This window comes from Conger conger, chromosome 3 (genome assembly GCF_963514075.1).
Source record: "Conger conger chromosome 3, fConCon1.1, whole genome shotgun sequence".
Taxonomy (NCBI): Eukaryota; Metazoa; Chordata; class Actinopteri; order Anguilliformes; family Congridae; genus Conger; species Conger conger.
Window position 1 is genome coordinate 17,579,206 of NC_083762.1, and position 18,162 is coordinate 17,597,367.

Consider the following 18,162-nt stretch of genomic DNA (forward strand, 5'->3'; position numbering starts at 1 on the left):
TGTTTGTATGTTTTCCATTCACGAGAGGAATATATCCACTGATGCAGATTTCTGTTATTACTGGGAATACATAATACATTATCTAAACTTTTAATATAATGAAAATAAAAACAATATTTTAAATACATTTTACTAACTATTCAGCAACTATAATTCCTCCAAAAGCATTAAAAGTTCCTTATATCATTAGAACTCTTTTTGCCAGTTATAATTTTCATTATGAGTTGTTTTAATCCCTTCTTTTACCTGTAAACCACCCAATATCACGCCTTCTTTGCAGGATCCTCTGCTACCTCAGGACCATTCATCTCAGGTGAGCAGGTGCCCTGTGAACCAAAACACTTTCAAATGATCTCTGTCCCTTTGTGAGCATATCGCACTGCTGGTGTAGTCATGGTTTGACCGCAGGTCTTTCGGTGCATTACTGCACCCAAGAACCAGTGTGTTCTCAGCTAGAACAATGATGCTCTCAACCTGTTCCTCATGGTTTCTCAACCTCACAGACTCTCCCAAATTTATTTTCCCTTTTTAAATATCAAGACCTTTCAAAGATTATGTTGTTATATTTGATCATAGCTTTTCATATTACTTTGTTAATACCAAGTCTTTGATTAGTTAATACTCACTCTTTGTTTAGTTTGATCCCTTATCTTCATGTGACAGCTACTGCACCAATTAGCAATAACATACAAATGACTCTGCAGTCCCAATAACATTAAGCTAATGACTATAGTTTTGTATTGGAAGTAAACACACACTTTAATGAGGTAATGTTAATAATATGTTATGTAGCATCCCCACCGACAAATGGCCAAGACTTAAACTGATGGTTTTCTTGATTTATTGAAATCCTTCCGTTGTCAACCAATAAACCACCGTAAGAGCTATAGGCAGAGCACAAACACAATGCACTAGCCAGTGTCATGAATTAACCTAGCATAACTTGATTTGCTTAGCCCGTCTCACAAGGCGGGCCACTGCTTTGATGGCTCTGCTCCATGACGAGAATTTGCACAAGCGATCTACAATGCTGAATGGTTCCGATTTCTGCAAGGCAGAAGTTTGCAGTGTTGAGCTTTTCTGATCTCTGGATCTCCTATCGCCAGGTCTGGTATCACATTTTCTGGTGAGGGTACTTCACTTTCCCACAGGAACATGGGCTAGAGAACCAGTCAGATTTAAGTAGCTCATTCACTGTTCGTCCGCGGGATGTTCCGTCGGCTGGATTCTTATCCGTGGGCACATAATGCCATTGCTGGGGGGTTGTGCTATTGCGGATCTTCTGCACCCTGTTGGCGACAAATGTGTGAAAGCGCCTTGAGTCGTTGTTAATGTAGCTTAACACTACCTTGGAGTCTGTCCAGAAGTATTCTTTTGCATTAGCACAGCCAAGCTCTTCTCTGAGCATGTTGCTGACAGTAACTCAGACTACTGCCGCTGTCAATTCAAGCCTTGGCATTGTCATTAGCTTTGTGGGAGAGACACGGGCCTTTCCTATTACGAGAGAGCAGTGAATCTCTCCTCTTTTGTTCTTGACTCTCAGATAAGAGCACTGTCCATATCCACTGGTGCTTGCATCGGAGAAGTGGTGTAATTCTGTTTCAATTACTTCTCCAAAGTCTCCGGGTACATAACATCGAGCTATATTTAGCATTCAGGAAATCAGAGAATGTTCTTAGACCTTCTGCATCTTTGGGCTGTATTTTCGGCCATTTTGACAGCTTCTCTCTGAAAGCTCGTTGGATTATAAATGGCTGACCGTATTGTTGGTTAAGCTTATTCCATGCGTCTCTGTATGCCTCCTCATCATTTCTGTAGAACGTGCCTTCAAGGCATTTTTAAACATATTTCTTTAAGTAATAAAGTTTGTCAGCAGAGGAAATATTCTTCTGATCAATAAGAGACTGGAATGAGGCTCTCCACTCGATGAAGTGCATTGGCTCGCCACTAAACATTGTTGGTGTTGGCATTGGGAGTCTACTTGTGGCTATGCTCTCTTGGATTGCTTGTGCCAAACAGGAGAAATCAGTAGGGGGCATTGACATATCAATATGAGGACGCTGGTGATCTGTGAGTGTATTGAAAGTGAATGGCCTGTTGTTTAGTTGTGTAGGCTGGTAAACATTTTCTTGTTTGATTTCTCAATCATAGATTTCAAGTCTAGCACGAGCTACCTCCATGTCCCTTTCTGCTTGCAGGCGTTCTAATTGAGATTGCTGCATTTCAAGTTCCCTTTTGTGCTGCTCTTCCATTAACCTTATTTTTTCTTTTTGTTTTATTTCCTCTTGCATTCTTTTATATTGAACCTCTTTGGCAGCAAGCTCTGCGGCTGCTTCAGCTCTTTTTGCAGCTATGCTCAGGGTTTCGGAGTGCTGGCTGGCTCGAGAATGTGAGGCAACAGTGCCATAAATGGAATGAGCGTAGTCATGGGCTAGTAGCTGATGAAGACAGCTCCTTTCGTGCTCTTCATTGAACTCTCCACTTATCTGTGATATACGCTCGAAGATCATTTTCACAAAGTCCTTTGTTACAGCATCACATGCATCAATTCTCCTTCTAAGTTCAGTGGAAGGCGTCACTTTCCCTCTTATTTCATCATAAAGTTTCATTATTTCACTCATTCCCTTTTCAATGTCGTCTGCCATAGTAGCCAACTCTGTCTCTGATATGTCTTTCTTTAAATTGTCTCTCGATTTTCTGATTAGAATTTTCCATTGTTCATATATGCTGAGCAAACGTTTTTCCTTTTTATTTACTTCCTCCATTTGGTATTCACGAATTTTCTCAGTCGGTTTGGGCGGGCGATCTGTACGACACGGTAAGGCAATATTTATAGCTCCTGACTACTCAATAGTGCTGTGTTTTCTTTAGAACTAATTCAGAAATTGGGTCATTTACATGTTATACTGCTGTATATATTGTTTAGATACCTTGAAACATTATGAACATTACCTTCTTCAACACTTCATTTTCCATACCTATGCAAGAATACAATGTAAGAGTTTAGAGGCAGTCACAATGAGCATGGATTTGAATAGCATTTTTATTTTAAAAGAGTGTTATCTTTTACATGATGGAGAAATGTCCCAGTCAATGGTTATTGCATGTTATTGGTTTTTGTTTAAACAGCTGATAGTTCACTGAAGCCATGTTGGTAAAGAACTTTGGTCAAGGTTAGAGTGACACAGTGACACCATAGATCACTGAGGCACAGACTATGTATAGATAGATATATCTATGTATAGATGGATAAAGATATATTTGGGAAACAATATGTATTTGTGAGTCAAATATAAAAAAATAAGTCAACTCCATCTATGTCTTACTGTGAACTGAGAAAACCTGAGCGTTATCCTGCATCCAACATCAGCAGCAAATTCTAGAGCATGTAATGAAAAGTAAAGCTACTGGAAACAATTTCTGTAAATTTCGCAGACTTAATATGTAATTAATGTAGCATTAACAGTCGACACTTGGCTTGTAGGTACTTCATTCCACTGGTAAATAGTTTAATGTTTTTTTGGTATCATACAGCAGCTCCTTCAAAGCCACCATAGAACTTTCTAGCAAGCCCCACCTATACAGTTCTTCTGGCCAATAACCTTTGAGGAAAACAGCACAGACAGACACTGGGGCTGAACCCTGGTGAGGGGGGTGGAGCTTCTTGAGCAAGACCCCTGTCAGTTTTTGAAGGCAACTGCTTACACAGAAAGAGATAGAGAGGGGGTGAGTTCTACATTGAGCTTATTTGGTCTGTATTACACTGTTACTCATGTAGGTAGTTGACTTGCTATAGTTATAACCTTTAATTTGGTGTGAAGTCGTTCAATGTTTGGTTATGATGCTGAGCCAATTTAATTGCTATCTATTTTAGAGGTAAAGTGCTTTTTGTTTATTTGAAATAATAATTCATAGATTTTTTATTGTCTGAAAGTTACATTTCGCAACTTCATGTCAGGTTGTGTTGTGTCAGGTGAACAGTTATGATTGAAAACTGCTTGAATGTTTCTGGAATTCAGATGGTTAAACTTTACAGCATACAGTTTGGGATCAGGCCAACGAGCAAGGTCTTTCCATTTAAAGTGGAATCATTCAGACATTTGAGCCATGTTTTTCTAAATCAGATGTCTTCTGAGGTCTACTTGTAGAATACTACCTGTTAGAGTCTCTGTATATTGTGAGTTTTGGATTATTTATTTTGTTTATCGCTTCATTTATAGGGCATACTTTATATTTTTGTGTTTATAGACACGTGTCAGTCACGAGCAATCTGGGTATTGCTGATGCTAAAAGGTATGGCCATTGTTGACATTTTGGTTCCTACCTCTAGTATTAATCAGTAAATTATAGCTGTAAATAATATTTCAAGGTTGTGAAATGGTTTAAAAAATGACACACAAGATTGTTTCAATTAGCTCCCAACTGGCCTATACAGAGCATGGCACTGTAAGCGGCATAAACAGCAGGTGTTAGCTGTATTATTTTTAATATCTATAACTATCTATTTGTATCTATAAATGTAATCTTGAATTACATTTCTTTCTTCAGATTATTACTTTTCCTAAGATACTACAAATGCGTTCAGTTATCTGCATGATTTTATGCATTGAACTGCTGCCACATGATTGGCTGATGAGAAAATCACGTGATTAAGTAGGTTTACAGGTGTTCCTAATGCAGTGCTCAGTGACTGTACCCTTTGTGTGGTTAAAGGATTGATTCCCTAGAAGCACAAGCAGGTATGGCAGCAACTGACTGCTCATTGGCTGCAATGTCACTTTCTCCATCATTGAAAATTACTTTTGGCATACTTTTGTGACTATTAGGGTTACTATTGTTGCTCATGCTAAAATGTTCTATTTAAACATAATATAACACAAATGAAAGTCTGCGTTGTTGATCATAATAGGTGCAGTATATGATTTCATATAGTGTAAAATAAGGCAGTTTGTAAACGGCTGTTTTTTAAATCAATATGAGATCCTGTCACTCAGGGGCTGCATGGCATCATGTGGACGTCAGGGGACATTAAAGACACATTTAAGAGCACATCACTGTTTATTTGATTAATTATATTTCACTAGATATGTGTCTATCTAGTTGTAATCTAGCTGTGAAAAAAAGTTCTATACAGGCACCTTTTGCACATCATGTTTTAATGTAAATTGCTTTACATGCTGGGGAGAATATTTCATAGAAGTCTATATGCAGAGGTCAGCCAAGGTAGTGGATGTTTGGTTGGTAGCAACTATGTAGAGTATAGCACTGACCTATGGGGCACATTGTCCACACAAGTGGTAATGCTTTCAGTCTGTCTGACCTTTGAGGATTTTGATTGTGCCCCAGAATAATTGATGTCTATAGTTGCAGGACTTATGTGCTCAGTGCAGCTCAAAGAACAGAAAAACCTAAATAACCATTTAATTAATTGTAATAGCTTAACAATAACCTCTTACATGTTAAGGTATTAAACTCTTGGTTGTTTTTAATTACAGTTAAGTTGTTTTTTAATTTCACATTACTGTGCAAGTTCTGCATATCTGAATTCACCCTCTCAATATAAATAGGATGCAACTAATGAAGCCAGCCTCCTATTGCAATTAGGCAATTTCAATTTGTTGAAAAGAGACAATAATATGGGTAAAAAGGAAAATTAAATTGATTTAAACTAGACTATATCTGTCTTTCAGATGAGACGTTAAACCAAGGTCCTGGCTGACTGTGGTCATTAAAATCCTGTGACACTCTTCGCAAAGAGTAGGGAGTTCCCCGGTGTCCTGGCTAAATTCCCAACCCTGGCTCTTTCAAACTGCCACCTAATCATCCCCTGATTCAATTGGAAAACACATTGTTCTCTCCCCCTCCACCTGAGCTAGTGTGTGGTGAGTGTTTTGGCACAAAATGGCAGCCGTGCATCACCCAGGTGGGTGCTACGCATTGGTGGTGGTTGCGACGGGTTTTTCCCCCTCATCACTGTAAGCGTGTCTAGAAAAGCCCTATATAAATGTAGTGATTTATCTATCAATCTATCTATCCATAGAATTACAGTGTTGTATTTAAGGGAACAACAGTATTCTACCCAGTGCATAAGCACTTCATTCAGACAACACCCCCAGTTTAAATCTGTATTGAAATCTGATTTAAATGGGAAAGAAAATTATTAAAATAAATTGGTGATTAAAATATATTTAACAAAATAAAAAACAGTGGGCAATAAATTGAAAGAAGCTATGTAAATGTTTTTTAATGATATTGTTTATATTTCAATAGTAGAATTACTTTTTTCTACATTTAACAGCTTACAAAAGCAACATTGGTGTAATTATTTTGATATTTAAATAAGACATAAAGATTAAAATGTTTGAAATAATGTCAACCTCAATTAATGGAAAGGCATTCTAACTTTCATCCTATTTACTGCGCCCAAAAATGTAACTTCAAGTATATAATATAGCGATCAGTTAATAATACCATTGTGCCCAGTGAAGCAATGAATAAATCCATAAATTGTTCTCACAATTACAGAATAATCTATCTAGAGAAGTAGACTGCATTCTAATTTAAAATGAGCTTCTAACCTAAAAATGCCTGTGTCTACATTCATAAACATTCACATCGTTTCAAGTTCTGTTTTTAAGATAAAATCGTTTAGCTTAATGCTCCATAATTTCAGTGTCACACGTTTCTGCAGGCCTTGCTTGTGTGTTGCCTCGAAACACAGCCACCATGTGGCAGCTTTCTCCGCAGGGCTCTGGGCATGGCTACACACAAGCCTGAGCAGAGGAGGTGGAGCAGTGGCATGCTGCTGTTTATTGTGTGGTTAATAAAGTTAATGAAGTCAGCGCAGAGTCAACATGTACTTCCCCTGCACTTGGTCTCCACCAATCATGGCACAGAGTTCACCAGACACACCAGCCACAGAGCACTGCCTGGCAGGCTGAGAGGTGGATGAACTGTGACTGACTGTGATATGTGTTTGCCGAGCCAGAACATACATACACATACACACACACACAGGTGCGTAAACTGATGCATAGACATACCGAGACATAAACAGATTTCGCCAAAATCTTTTGGCAAACATCTTGTGAGCTGAATATTATATGTAGCGATTCTTACTTATACACACAGAAGCATAGTATGAGTATAAAAATGCATGTTTTTACATTCCAGATATGGTTCATATTCCTTATAATTTTCATATACTTTGTTTGCTTGTGCAATACTGTAAATTTTGTATCCACACTTCAGTATATAGCTACCTTTAACTGTGTGTAAAAGTAAATGTCGGCCTGTCAGTATTTGTGTGTATAACGTGCGTCACACAGGGTGTGTCTGTTTATCAGACTTATCCTTTGCCTACAGGGAGAGACAGATAGGAGGAGAATGAGGAGAGGAAAAAAGATAGAAGGGCAATAAGCTCCACAGTTTCATCACCCTGATTTACCGGAGACATGCTGTCACTGAAAAAGACAAATTATTGCATCACTCCCTGCTCTGTAAATCTGTTAATCCAAATATCAATGCTGGGAAATTCCCGACAGAATCCAAAATGCAATCCAAGGGACTTTTTTACCCCGTTGTCTACCAACACATTTGGCAAGCTCAAATGCTTATTAATATTTACAAGCTGTGAGATTCTTACTTTCACTTTTCTCTGGAACCAGAAATTATTGATCAAAATATGTTTCTGGCTGTGAATAAATATCTTGAGTTCAAGGACAGAGAGCAGCATTTGAATAGAACCAAGAACCGAGTATTTGAATATCAGAACAGAACCAATCGTGGGTGGTTGTGCAAGTGAAATACAATATTTTGCCCTATCTCCTTCAGTTCTGTGTGGGATTGCATTGTCATTTTTTGGTATATGAAAACCATGGTTGTGGGGCATTTTGTGTATAAGAGTTTACTTCCTGTCAAAGTGCTATCCATGTCTTAAGTGACCCAATGAAAATGGTGGATTGAGTGGAATGGGTGTGATCACCTTCATTCATTGAGTGGAGTAAGTGGTTGTCAGTAGGATATGCCAGCTCCAAAAAGTGACTGAGTTGTTCAGTGTCTGTGTGTGTGAAAGCTGGAGAGATGAAAGCTGAGATAACAATACTTGAATGCAAGAGATTAAAACTAGAATTAACAGTCTGTCTGTTTCGCCCTCAGACATTTAAAGACAAACTCTAAGGAGCATGGATGCTATTCAGGTATTATTAAAAGGGGTAAGATTTGTTTCTCCATGGGGCTATATTGTACAATACATTTTCACCTAAACTTAACTTCATTGAATGTACACTCAGAAGTACTTGACATGAATCTTGAGTGGTTTTAACAAGTTGAGTCTCTTCATTCTAGTTTCTAGTTCTAACACCAATGCCAGTTTCAAGGAGTGTGAAAACTAAATATCACTATTCAATTTTTACATTAACCCTGTTTTCTCAAATATGTCATTTATATACACTCACTGAGCACTTTATTAGATAGACATGTACACCTGCTTGTTAATGCAAATATTTAAGCTGTTTTTTAGACCAAATGGCAGAATGGGGAGGAAATGTGATCTAAGCGACTTTGAGTGTGGAATGATACTTGGTGTGAGACAGGGCAGTTTGTGTATATCAGAAACTGTTGATCTCCTGGGATTTCATGCACAACAGTCTTTAGAGTTTGCAGAGAATGGCGTGAAAAATAAAAACCACCCAGTGAGTAGCAGTAAGTCAAAAAAATAGGTCTAATAAATACCTAATAAAGTGCTCACTGAGTGTATCGTATTTTGTGTATCGGGAACCTCTAATACCATTTTATTACTGTTGTATCAGATCTAGGTTTACTGACTCATTCAGAGCTGTAGTTCCACATACTGTAGTTTTCCACCTTATGCCAAACCAATAGGTAATACACTGACCCCACATCCTAGTTAGGTGCTAGCCTGGTTACAAGGCCAGGGGTTCCAGGGCAGGGGTGAGCCACAGTCAAAGGACAAAAGACAGTGAGTTCTTGTCCACAAACAAACATCTATCTTTCCTTTTGTGGCAATGCATGACATCTCTCTCACATGCTTCCCACCATAGCGCTCCCCCTCTTCATCAGACCAACCCAGCTTCATATTCCGGCAGAGGGCCAAGAAAATCAGCCAGAACGAGGAGCCTGAAGAAGAGAGGGGTGAGGAATCACAAGCAGAGGTGACTGTCGTTCGTCCAGACTCGGAGGACGACCTGAACCCAGGCCTAAGCACGGACGTTACTGCCCTGGTCCTACAAAAGCCCTCCGATCGCAGGAAAGCTGTCTTCTTCCTCATTCTCTTCTCACTCCTCATCTTCACCACAGGTATGTTCTGTGGTGACTCCGCCTGCTTTACACAACTCAATTGCACAACAGGGTGCGATTTGTCACTTTGAAAAACTTCCACAGGGGTGGATTAAGTAGTGGCACTTTCACAGAGTGCTATCCTGTCAATGGCACATAATGAAATGTAAAATTAATTCTGAGTAAGACTTTGCTTAGCCATTAAGGATCACATATGGTTTTTGTTCACATAAAACTGTGTCCAGCAGCCCCACGAGACAGTGCAGACTTGGTCATAGCATTGCCCAGGGAGGAGTATGTCAGTTTGATGGGATTGTAGTAATCTAACCATGAACAAATGACTGGTCTGGTTGAATGGCTACATTTGGTCTGCCAATGTCATGATGAAAATACACTCAGACAGCATTTTTTTCGGTATTTATTAGACTTATCTTTAGACTTATTGGTCTTCTGCTGCTGTAGCCTATCCACTTTGAGGTTTGACGCATTATGTTATCTGAGATGCTTATCTACATGCCACTGTTGTAATGCATGAGCTCAGCCAACATAGACGAAAAGGCCCCACTCTACCACTGCCATGCAGATGTGTTCATTGCTCTTCGATTTCAATATATGCCCCATCAAACATACAAAAATGATAACTGGTAGGCACACCGAGGTTGGTCTAGAGCAATGATGGATAGTGGGTTTGACCAGTCAGATGATCTACATGTCACTGAAGGCAGCCATCTTTTTTGCCCTGTAGCATTCCTGCTGGGTTATGTGGCATTCCGTGCATCCTGCCACTACTGTGGGGAGGTGGATGTAGAGCTGGTGCCAGCGGAGGACACAGGTGACTCAGGGGCCACCTGGGGGGGCATGATGTACCTGGGGGAGCTGAAGGACATGCTGAGGAAGTACCTGAAAGAGGAGCAGATTGAGAGCACGGTCAGGTACAACCAGTTAATCAACTGGCACAGACACACCCTCCACATAAAAACCGTTATGCTTTATGATGAGGGGATTCAATCTGCCATCTGATTGGTTTTGAGGACGGTCCAATTTGACATGTTAGAGAGAACAACATGCCTGAGAGAAACATTTTGAAATTAATTTGAATTCAGTTGGTGAATTGAAAAATGGCTATAATGTTACATGATGATTTTTCAATTGATGAATGGAATTGCACTGAATTTGTAACTTTAAATGAACAGAACTGAAAATGACCCTAAATCTAAACGGCGGCTAGGCCTATATAGACCTGTATAGCCCACTGTGCATTCACCTTTACAACCTCATGTGAAAAAGTGCATGGCGTTGGATTTGAATCATTGTGCCCTTTTTCCTACAGACGTATGAGCAGGTCGACCCATCCACCGGGGTCCACAGAGGGGAACACACTCGCCAGTGAGATCCTGCAGAAGTTTCGCCAGATGCCTATGGACCACACCTGGACAGACTCGCACTACGCTACTCTCCAGTTCCCATCCAGGTACTGAGGCGTTGATGACATAACACTGCTGTTTGGCTCATGAGGTCCTCACCTTCAGAGCACAATAAACTAAATCTTGAGTTTGCCAAACCTCGTCGCAATTAGGACTGGAAGAGTGCTACGATGATCTCAGATGAGACCAAAATTGAATGTTTTGGCCAAACACATTTGACATGTTTGGTGGCAAAAGGGAATGCAAACAAGGAGAAGCACCGCATACCTACTCTGAAACACTTTCGATATGTTTTGCTGCCCGTGGTCCAGGGGCATCATTTGAGGTCAATGGCACAATGAATTGAACAAAGTACCAGGGAATATGGTTGCCTCTGCTTGGAAGCTGAGTCTTGGTTGTAGGTAGATTGTTCAGGAGGACTCCACAGAAATGGTAAAAACAACCATGTTCTACAATGGCCATCTTAAAACCTGTGGTCTGACCTAAAGAGGGGGTATCCCAAGGATTCTGAAAAGTTGTGTATGGAGGAATGGACAAAAATCCCCCCAAATGTCTTCTCTAACCTTATCACAGGAAATGAAAGGAATAGACTTGTGGCTGTCATCTTTGCCTGGGGTGTTTGTAAAGTATTAAAAAAGAGGGGGCCAATCATTGTGGGACCTGTTTTTGGGGGAATTATTATTATTATTATGATTTATAAAATAAAGCTTATGTCAATAACTGTATTATCTTTTAGTTTGCAGCACTTATGGTGAAGATTTATCAGGGGTGCCAATAATTCTGGAGCCCACTGTACATCACAATAGAGCCAGAAAGGTTCATGTTACCATGCCAACCTGTGTCCTTCTCGCTTCAAATTGCTGAGGCCTGCACAGGTGTGGGATAGGCTAGTATTTGGAGGAAGGACTCTTGGATGAACTAAATTGCTGCTTTAACAGATCTCATGGGTGCCAGTATGGGTGCTCAAAACACAGTTAAAATAAAATATTAAAAAGTAGTTTTCCCACCTCTTCTTGCTGTCTCTTTGTAGGACCCAGAGAAACTCTCTGTGGATAATAGATGCCAATGAAGAGGTACTGGAGGAGATCCCCTTGGGGAGTCCGCTGGATTACTGCGCTTACAGTGGAACTGGCACAGCCACGGTACAGCACTCACATAGATGTCGTGTGTGTGTGTGTGTGTGTGTGTGTGTGTGTGTGTGTGTATGTACAGTATGTGTGTATGTGTGTGTGTGCGTACAGCATGTGTGTGTGTGTGTGTGTGCTTCTACGTACCATGCTTTCATTCTGTGTGCCTGCATATGGCTGTGTTAATGAAACATACTCTATTGCAGCATATGTCTGTGTGTTTAACGCTAATCTGTACATGTTATGTTAATACATGTACAAATTATGCTGTGTGTGTGCATGGACGTTAACCTTTCTTTCTACTTTTATCAATTGTAGCTCTGGCACTGCCTTACTCACTCAATCTCCACGTTAACCCCTCTTCCCCTCTGTGAGCAGGGCCGTTTGGTGTACCTGAATTACGGACGGCAGGAGGACTTTGACCGGCTGCACGCCCTGGATTTTCGCTTAGGGGGCGCTGTTGCGGTGGTACGAGTCGGAGGAGGCGTGAGCTTTGCGGAGAAGGTGTGGCACGCCCAACGTGCAGGGATAGTAGGGGTGCTGATTTACCCCGACCCTGCTGATATCCCCCAAGATCCCCGCAGAATGGGCCTCCATGGCAGTGCGGCCATCTCTGAACATGTGGGTACAGCACCAAGAAGCAGAAAAATGTCAACCGAGGCAGTTGCCCTAATTCGCAACATTTTCAAACACAAATTCCTGCTATGAAAACAATGTGTAGGTACAGTTGGGTGCATACAGGGGGTTGTGTGTAAGCTCAGGTATAAACTTCTTCTGTATCACTGTATCGTGGAAGACCTTGAACAGTTATGATCAACAGAGGAATTGGGATGAACACTGGACCTCAATAGCTGTGTACTAAATACTGTATTTAGTTCAAAGTGGCTATTGTAATAGAAAATAAAACTAAAATGTGAAAGAGATAGTGGGCAGCCTTGGAATACTTGGAATTCTTTACCAACAGTCTCTTTAGATTTCAGTAGCTGTTTTTTGGTAGTCACAAAAATATTTTGTTCGGTACATGTCATCAATAGGTGGTGCCAGTGCATAGTAAGAGGAATGTGCGTAGTGTGACAATGGTCTTTGAGAGAACCTGAACACGAGAGACAGGCAGCTGTGACTCAGCTATTTTCACCATTGTTTAAATTATGAGATGTTTGTGTTTTTATTCTATTCATCAACAACCTGGCTTCTATAGAACAGAATACTATTTTTTTCTGTTGTGATGTGCCTTTGTTTTTTGATTTCTCCAACACTGCATGATCACAGGTACACCTGGGTTCAGGTGACCCTTTCACTCCGGGCTTCCCCTCCTTTAACCACACCCAGTTCCCACCCACACAGTCCTCAGGCCTGCCACTCATTCTAGCACAACCAATAAGTGCCTACGTAGCCTCCCAACTGTTGAGGTAAGACCCTCACATGACTTTTTTATCTGCCTCTGTATTTGTGTGTTCATCTGTCGATATAGAAATTTGATGGACAGAAACTGAATGAGAAGGAGTGGTTCACAAAAAGCTTAGTCCAATACTGTAGGTCAATTTGGGTAAAAGCGTCAGTTAAATAACAAATCATGATTATGATGATGATGATGATTATTATTAGTATTATTATTATTATTATTATTATTATTATTAGTAGTAGTAGTATTATTATTATTATTATTATTTTATTTTTTTTAATTTTTATTATTAGTAGTTGTAGTAGTCGTAGTAGTAGTAGTTTTATCAAAATTATTCGGAGGGAAGAATTTCAAAATAATTTTGGAATTGGTTTTGTTTAAAAACAATGCTGACTATTTATTTTCTTTGTAAAACCCACACTGCTCACTGCAGATTAAGATGCTGTCATTCCAGGGCGTGATGAGTAAAGTTACCCCTCTCTCATCCTCTTCCTCAGTCAGCTGACGGGCCCGGAGTGCCCGCGGGGCTGGCAGGGCCGGCTGCCCTATGTTCGCTGCGCACTGGGGCCGGAGCTCAGCTCGGGCAGCGGCCGCAGGGTGAGGATGGGCGTCTACAACACCATGAAGCCCGTGCTGCTTAATAACATCTTCGCCTCTATTGAGGGCAAGATTGAGCCGGGTGAGAGAGACACAAAGGCCCCGCTCGACCCGCTGCCGTGCAGATGTGATCCGTGTCCTGTTTTTCTTTATCCGTGCTCCACCATTACTTGCAAAGGCAATGAGGTCAAGAGACTTTGATTTTAATCTGGAAAAATGGTCTGATGGTCTGAGTGATTCCTTCGGTGAACTATAGTTTATGCAAATCACTCGACTACATCTAAAACTTTCTGAATGACCTTTTCCTATCGCAGTAAGGAGTTAGGAGTACAGTAAACCATGTCACTCCCTGTCTGTCCATATATCTTCCCCTTTTCCCTCTCTCTGACTTTGTCATTTGTTTACTCCTCCAGATCAGTACATAATCATGGGTGCCCAGCGAGACTCCTGGGGGCCTGGCGCTGTGAAGGCGGGGGTGGGCACTGCCATCCTGCTCGAGCTGGCCCGCACCTTCAGCACAATGGTGGACAATGGTACTGTATGCTTACAGTTCGGGTCTCTTATGTGCTGCAAAGATGAGGATAAAATATCGTGCATTCATTTGAACTATTATTCTCCAGGAAAATTCTGTGAAAAAATTAGTTTTTTCCGGTGGATCCTCGTTAGAAGGGAATGTAGTCCCATGCAGAATCTTTGTGTCCCTGGGTGGAATCAAAAAAGAAACCATTTCAGCTTAGACTGGAATATGCATTTGTGCAACATTTCCAAGCCTGATAGTTGCTGCAAAAGTATCCACTTCAAACTTTTTGATTAAATTTGCTGGAAGCTATAAACCAGTTGGATGTGTTTCAAGGACTTTTCATAAAGCGGTCCAATGCAGTGTTTCAGGCATTTTGCACTGTGTCTGTTTTTGAGAACTCAACGAGTCTGGTGGGGCTCAAATGTTGAAATATTTACATTGTTTCTTTGAGAAGACCAATGCGCTGTCCATTGCATGACAGAGCCCGCTGAATTTAGTGGGGGGTTTTTTGTCCTATGGGTCTGCTATTTGCCTATCTTTGGAGAAGAAGGAAGACATAAGAAAAATCTCTGAGTCCTTGGTTGGGGAAAAAAAAGTATACATTTCTGCAAAATGAATGGAGGGCAGGGGAGACCCAGACAGAATCTTTGTGGTGCTGATAAAAGTTTGAAAGTATCTGCAACTGTCTCCATTGACAATAAATGATGGAATTCTGTGGATTCCATAATCTCCATTTTTCAGTCATTTGTGTTTCACTGGGAAGCAGGCTTCTTAGTTATTTCCTTGGTATCACCGAATACCTCTTCGGGTTGGAGGGAAGGGGAGACCCACACAGAATCTTTGAACTTCCAAATGGAACATTGTAGTTATTCAAAAGTTGTGGGTTCGAGTCCCACCAGGGTCGTTCAGTTTTCAAAAGCAGAAATTATGCAAAATGCCAGAAAGACCACGTTAGGACTGCTTCATGATTAGTGTTTGTATCACAACTGACTGAAAAATGGGGATAATGGAATCCAGTGAATTCCAACATGTATTGTGAACTGGATACAGATACAGATACATTCAAACTTGGAAATAATACAAAAAAAATCTATATATTCCTCTTTTGATAGAAAATGTTTTTATTATCCCAAACAAAGACACAATGCGCTGTCCATTGCGCCACAGAGCCCACTGGCAGCTTGGCTTCTTCGGTTTTTCCAGGGAATCTTCGAATACCACTCCCTGTTGGAGGAAAGGGGAGACCCACACAGAATATTTTTGTCTTTGGGTGGGATAAAAAAAAAACATTTTCCATCAAAAGTGGAATGCATAGATTTTTAATCATTTTTCAAGTTGGAAAGTATCTGCACATGTCTCCACTTAACAATATATGATGGACGTCTGTGGATTCCATGATCCTCATTTGTCAGTCAGTTGTGATTCAAACAGAAATCATGAAGCAGTGCAAACGTGGCCTTTGGGCATTTTGCATCATTTGTGATTTTGAAAACTGAACGACTCTGGTGGGACTCCAACCCACAACCTTTGAATAACTACAGTGTTTTATCTAGAAGTCCAATGCGCTATCCATTGCGCCACAGAGCCCACTGGCAGGTTGGTTTTTTCATTTTTCCAGGGAATCTTTGAATACCACTCCCTGTTGGAGGGAAGGGGAGACCCACACAGAATATTTTTGTCTTTGGGTGGGATAAAAAAAAAGCATTTTCCATCAAAAGTGGAATGCATAGATTTTTAAACATTTTTCAAGTTTTAAAGTATCTGCACGTGTCTCCACTTAACAATATATGACGGACGTCTGTGGATTCCATAATCCTCGTTTGTCAGTCAGTAGTGATTCAAACAGAAATCATAAAGCAGTGCAAACGTGGCCTTGTGGGCATTTTGCATCATTTGTGCTTTTGGAAAGTGGACGACTCTGGTGGGACTCGAACCCACAACCTTTGAATAACTACAGTGTTTCATCTAGAAGTCCAATGCGCTGTCCATTGCGCTACAGAACCCACTGGCTGAGAGGCTTCGTAGTTTTTTCCAGGGAATCTTCGAATACCACTCCCTGTTGGAGGAAAGGGGAGACCCACACAGAATATTTTTGTCTTTGGGTGGGATAAAAAAAAAATATTTTCCATCAAAAGTGGAATGCATAGATTTTTAAACATTTTTCAAGTTGGAAAGTATCTGCACGTGTCTCCACTTAACAATATATGACGGACGTCTGTGTATTCCATGATCCTCATTTGTCAGTCAGTTGTGATTCAAACGGAAATCATAAAGCAGTGCAAACGTGGCCTTTGGGAATTTTGCATAATTTGTGCTTTTGATAAAAGAACGAATCTGATGGGACTCGAACCCACAACCTTTGAATAACTACAGTGTTTTATCTAGAAGTCCAATGCGCTATCCATTGCGCCACAGAGCCCACTGGCAGCTGGGTGTTTTCATTTTCCAGGGAATCTTCAAATACCACTCCCTGTTGGAGGGAAGGGGAGACCCACACAGAATATTTTTGTCTTTGGGTGGGATAAAAAAAACATTTTCCATCAAAAGTGGAATGCATAGATTTTAAAACATTTTTCAAGTTGGAAAGTATCTGCACGTGTCTCCACTTAACAATATATGACGGACGTCTGTGGATTCCATGATCCTCATTTGTCAGTCAGTTGTGATTCAAACAGAAATCATGAAGCAGTGCAAACGTGGCCGTTGGGCATTTTGCATCATTTGTGATTTTGAAAACTGAACGACTCTGGTGGGACTCGAACCCACAACCTTTGAATAACTACAGTGTTTTATCTAGAAGTCCAATGCGCTATCCATTGCACCACAGAGCCCACTGGCAGGTTGGTTTTTTCATTTTTCCAGGGAATCTTTGAATACCACTCCCTGTTGGAGGGAAGGGGAGACCCACACAGAATATTTTTGTCTTTGGGTGAAAAAAAAAAAAGCATTTTCCATCAAAAGTGGAATGCATAGATTTTTAAACATTTTTCAAGTTGGAAAGTATCTGCACGTGTCTCCACTTAACAATATATGATGGACGTCTGTGGATTCCATAATCCTCGTTTGTCAGTCAGTAGTGATTCAAACAGAAATCATGAAGCAGTGCAAACGTGGCCTTTTGGGCATTTTGCATCATTTGTGCTTTTGAAAAGTGGACAACTCTGGTGGGACTCGAACCCACAACCTTTGAATAACTACAGTGTTTTATCTAGAAGTCCAATGCGCTATCCATTGCGCCACAGAGCCCACTGGCAGCTTGGTTTTTTCATTTTTCCAGGGAATCTTCAAATACCACTCCCTGTTGGAGGGAAGGGGAGACCCACACAGAATATTTTTGTCATTGGGTGGGATAAAAAAAAAGCATTTTCCATCAAAAGTGGAATGCATAGATTTTTAAACATTTTTCAAGTTTTAAAGTATCTGCACGTGTCTCCACTTAACAATATATGACGGACGTCTGTGGATTCCATAATCCTCGTTTGTCAGTCAGTAGTGATTCAAACAGAAATCATAAAGCAGTGCAAACGTGGCCTTTTGGGCATTTTGCATCATTTGTGCTTTTGGAAAGTGGACGACTCCGGTGGGACTCAAACCCACAACCTTTGAATAACTACAGTGTTTCATCTAGAAGTCCAATGCGCTGTCCATTGCGCTACAGAACCCACTGGCTGAGAGGCTTCGTAGTTTTTTCCAAGGAATCTTCGAATACCACTCCCTGTTGGAGGAAAGGGGAGACCCACACAGAATATTTTTGTCTTTGGGTGGGATAAAAAAAAAATATTTTCCATCAAAAGT

At 40.6% G+C, this 18,162-nt stretch overlaps 1 protein-coding gene and 6 non-coding genes across 13 annotated transcripts in view; 1 reads left to right on the top strand and 6 right to left on the bottom strand.

Moving 5' to 3' along the window:
- Positions 1-2,797: 2,797 nt before the first annotated feature.
- tfr2 (transferrin receptor 2) overlaps positions 2,798-18,162 on the top strand; it is a 52,006-nt gene continuing 36,641 nt past the window's right edge. Inside the window, exons 1-11 of one of the 7 annotated variants that reach the window (XM_061237036.1) lie at positions 3,757-3,876; positions 5,691-5,923; positions 8,158-8,213; positions 9,063-9,318; positions 10,043-10,229; positions 10,628-10,768; positions 11,752-11,863; positions 12,227-12,469; positions 13,118-13,257; positions 13,748-13,929; positions 14,261-14,380. In XM_061237036.1, coding sequence (XP_061093020.1) covers positions 8,184-8,213; positions 9,063-9,318; positions 10,043-10,229; positions 10,628-10,768; positions 11,752-11,863; positions 12,227-12,469; positions 13,118-13,257; positions 13,748-13,929; positions 14,261-14,380 — 1,411 coding nt within the window. In that variant the 5' untranslated portion in view covers positions 3,757-3,876; positions 5,691-5,923; positions 8,158-8,183. Of the gene's footprint in view, positions 2,819-3,708; positions 3,727-3,756; positions 3,877-4,256; positions 4,294-5,690; positions 5,924-8,157; positions 8,214-9,062; positions 9,319-10,042; positions 10,230-10,627; positions 10,769-11,751; positions 11,864-12,226; positions 12,470-13,117; positions 13,258-13,747; positions 13,930-14,260; positions 14,381-18,162 lie in introns of those variants that run through there. The other 6 variants (XM_061237034.1, XM_061237039.1, XM_061237035.1 and 3 more) reach the window with 6 other exon arrangements.
- trnar-ucu (transfer RNA arginine (anticodon UCU)) lies at positions 15,865-15,954 on the bottom strand. Its single transcript is given in 2 exon segments — positions 15,865-15,900; positions 15,918-15,954. It is a non-coding gene; the product is annotated as a tRNA-Arg (tRNA).
- Positions 16,281-16,370, bottom strand: trnar-ucu (transfer RNA arginine (anticodon UCU)). Its single transcript is given in 2 exon segments — positions 16,281-16,316; positions 16,334-16,370. It is a non-coding gene; the product is annotated as a tRNA-Arg (tRNA).
- trnar-ucu (transfer RNA arginine (anticodon UCU)) lies at positions 16,697-16,786 on the bottom strand. Its single transcript is given in 2 exon segments — positions 16,697-16,732; positions 16,750-16,786. It is a non-coding gene; the product is annotated as a tRNA-Arg (tRNA).
- trnar-ucu (transfer RNA arginine (anticodon UCU)) lies at positions 17,109-17,198 on the bottom strand. The gene is given in 2 exon segments: positions 17,109-17,144; positions 17,162-17,198. It is a non-coding gene; the product is annotated as a tRNA-Arg (tRNA).
- trnar-ucu (transfer RNA arginine (anticodon UCU)) lies at positions 17,524-17,613 on the bottom strand. Its single transcript is given in 2 exon segments — positions 17,524-17,559; positions 17,577-17,613. It is a non-coding gene; the product is annotated as a tRNA-Arg (tRNA).
- Positions 17,940-18,029, bottom strand: trnar-ucu (transfer RNA arginine (anticodon UCU)). The gene is given in 2 exon segments: positions 17,940-17,975; positions 17,993-18,029. It is a non-coding gene; the product is annotated as a tRNA-Arg (tRNA).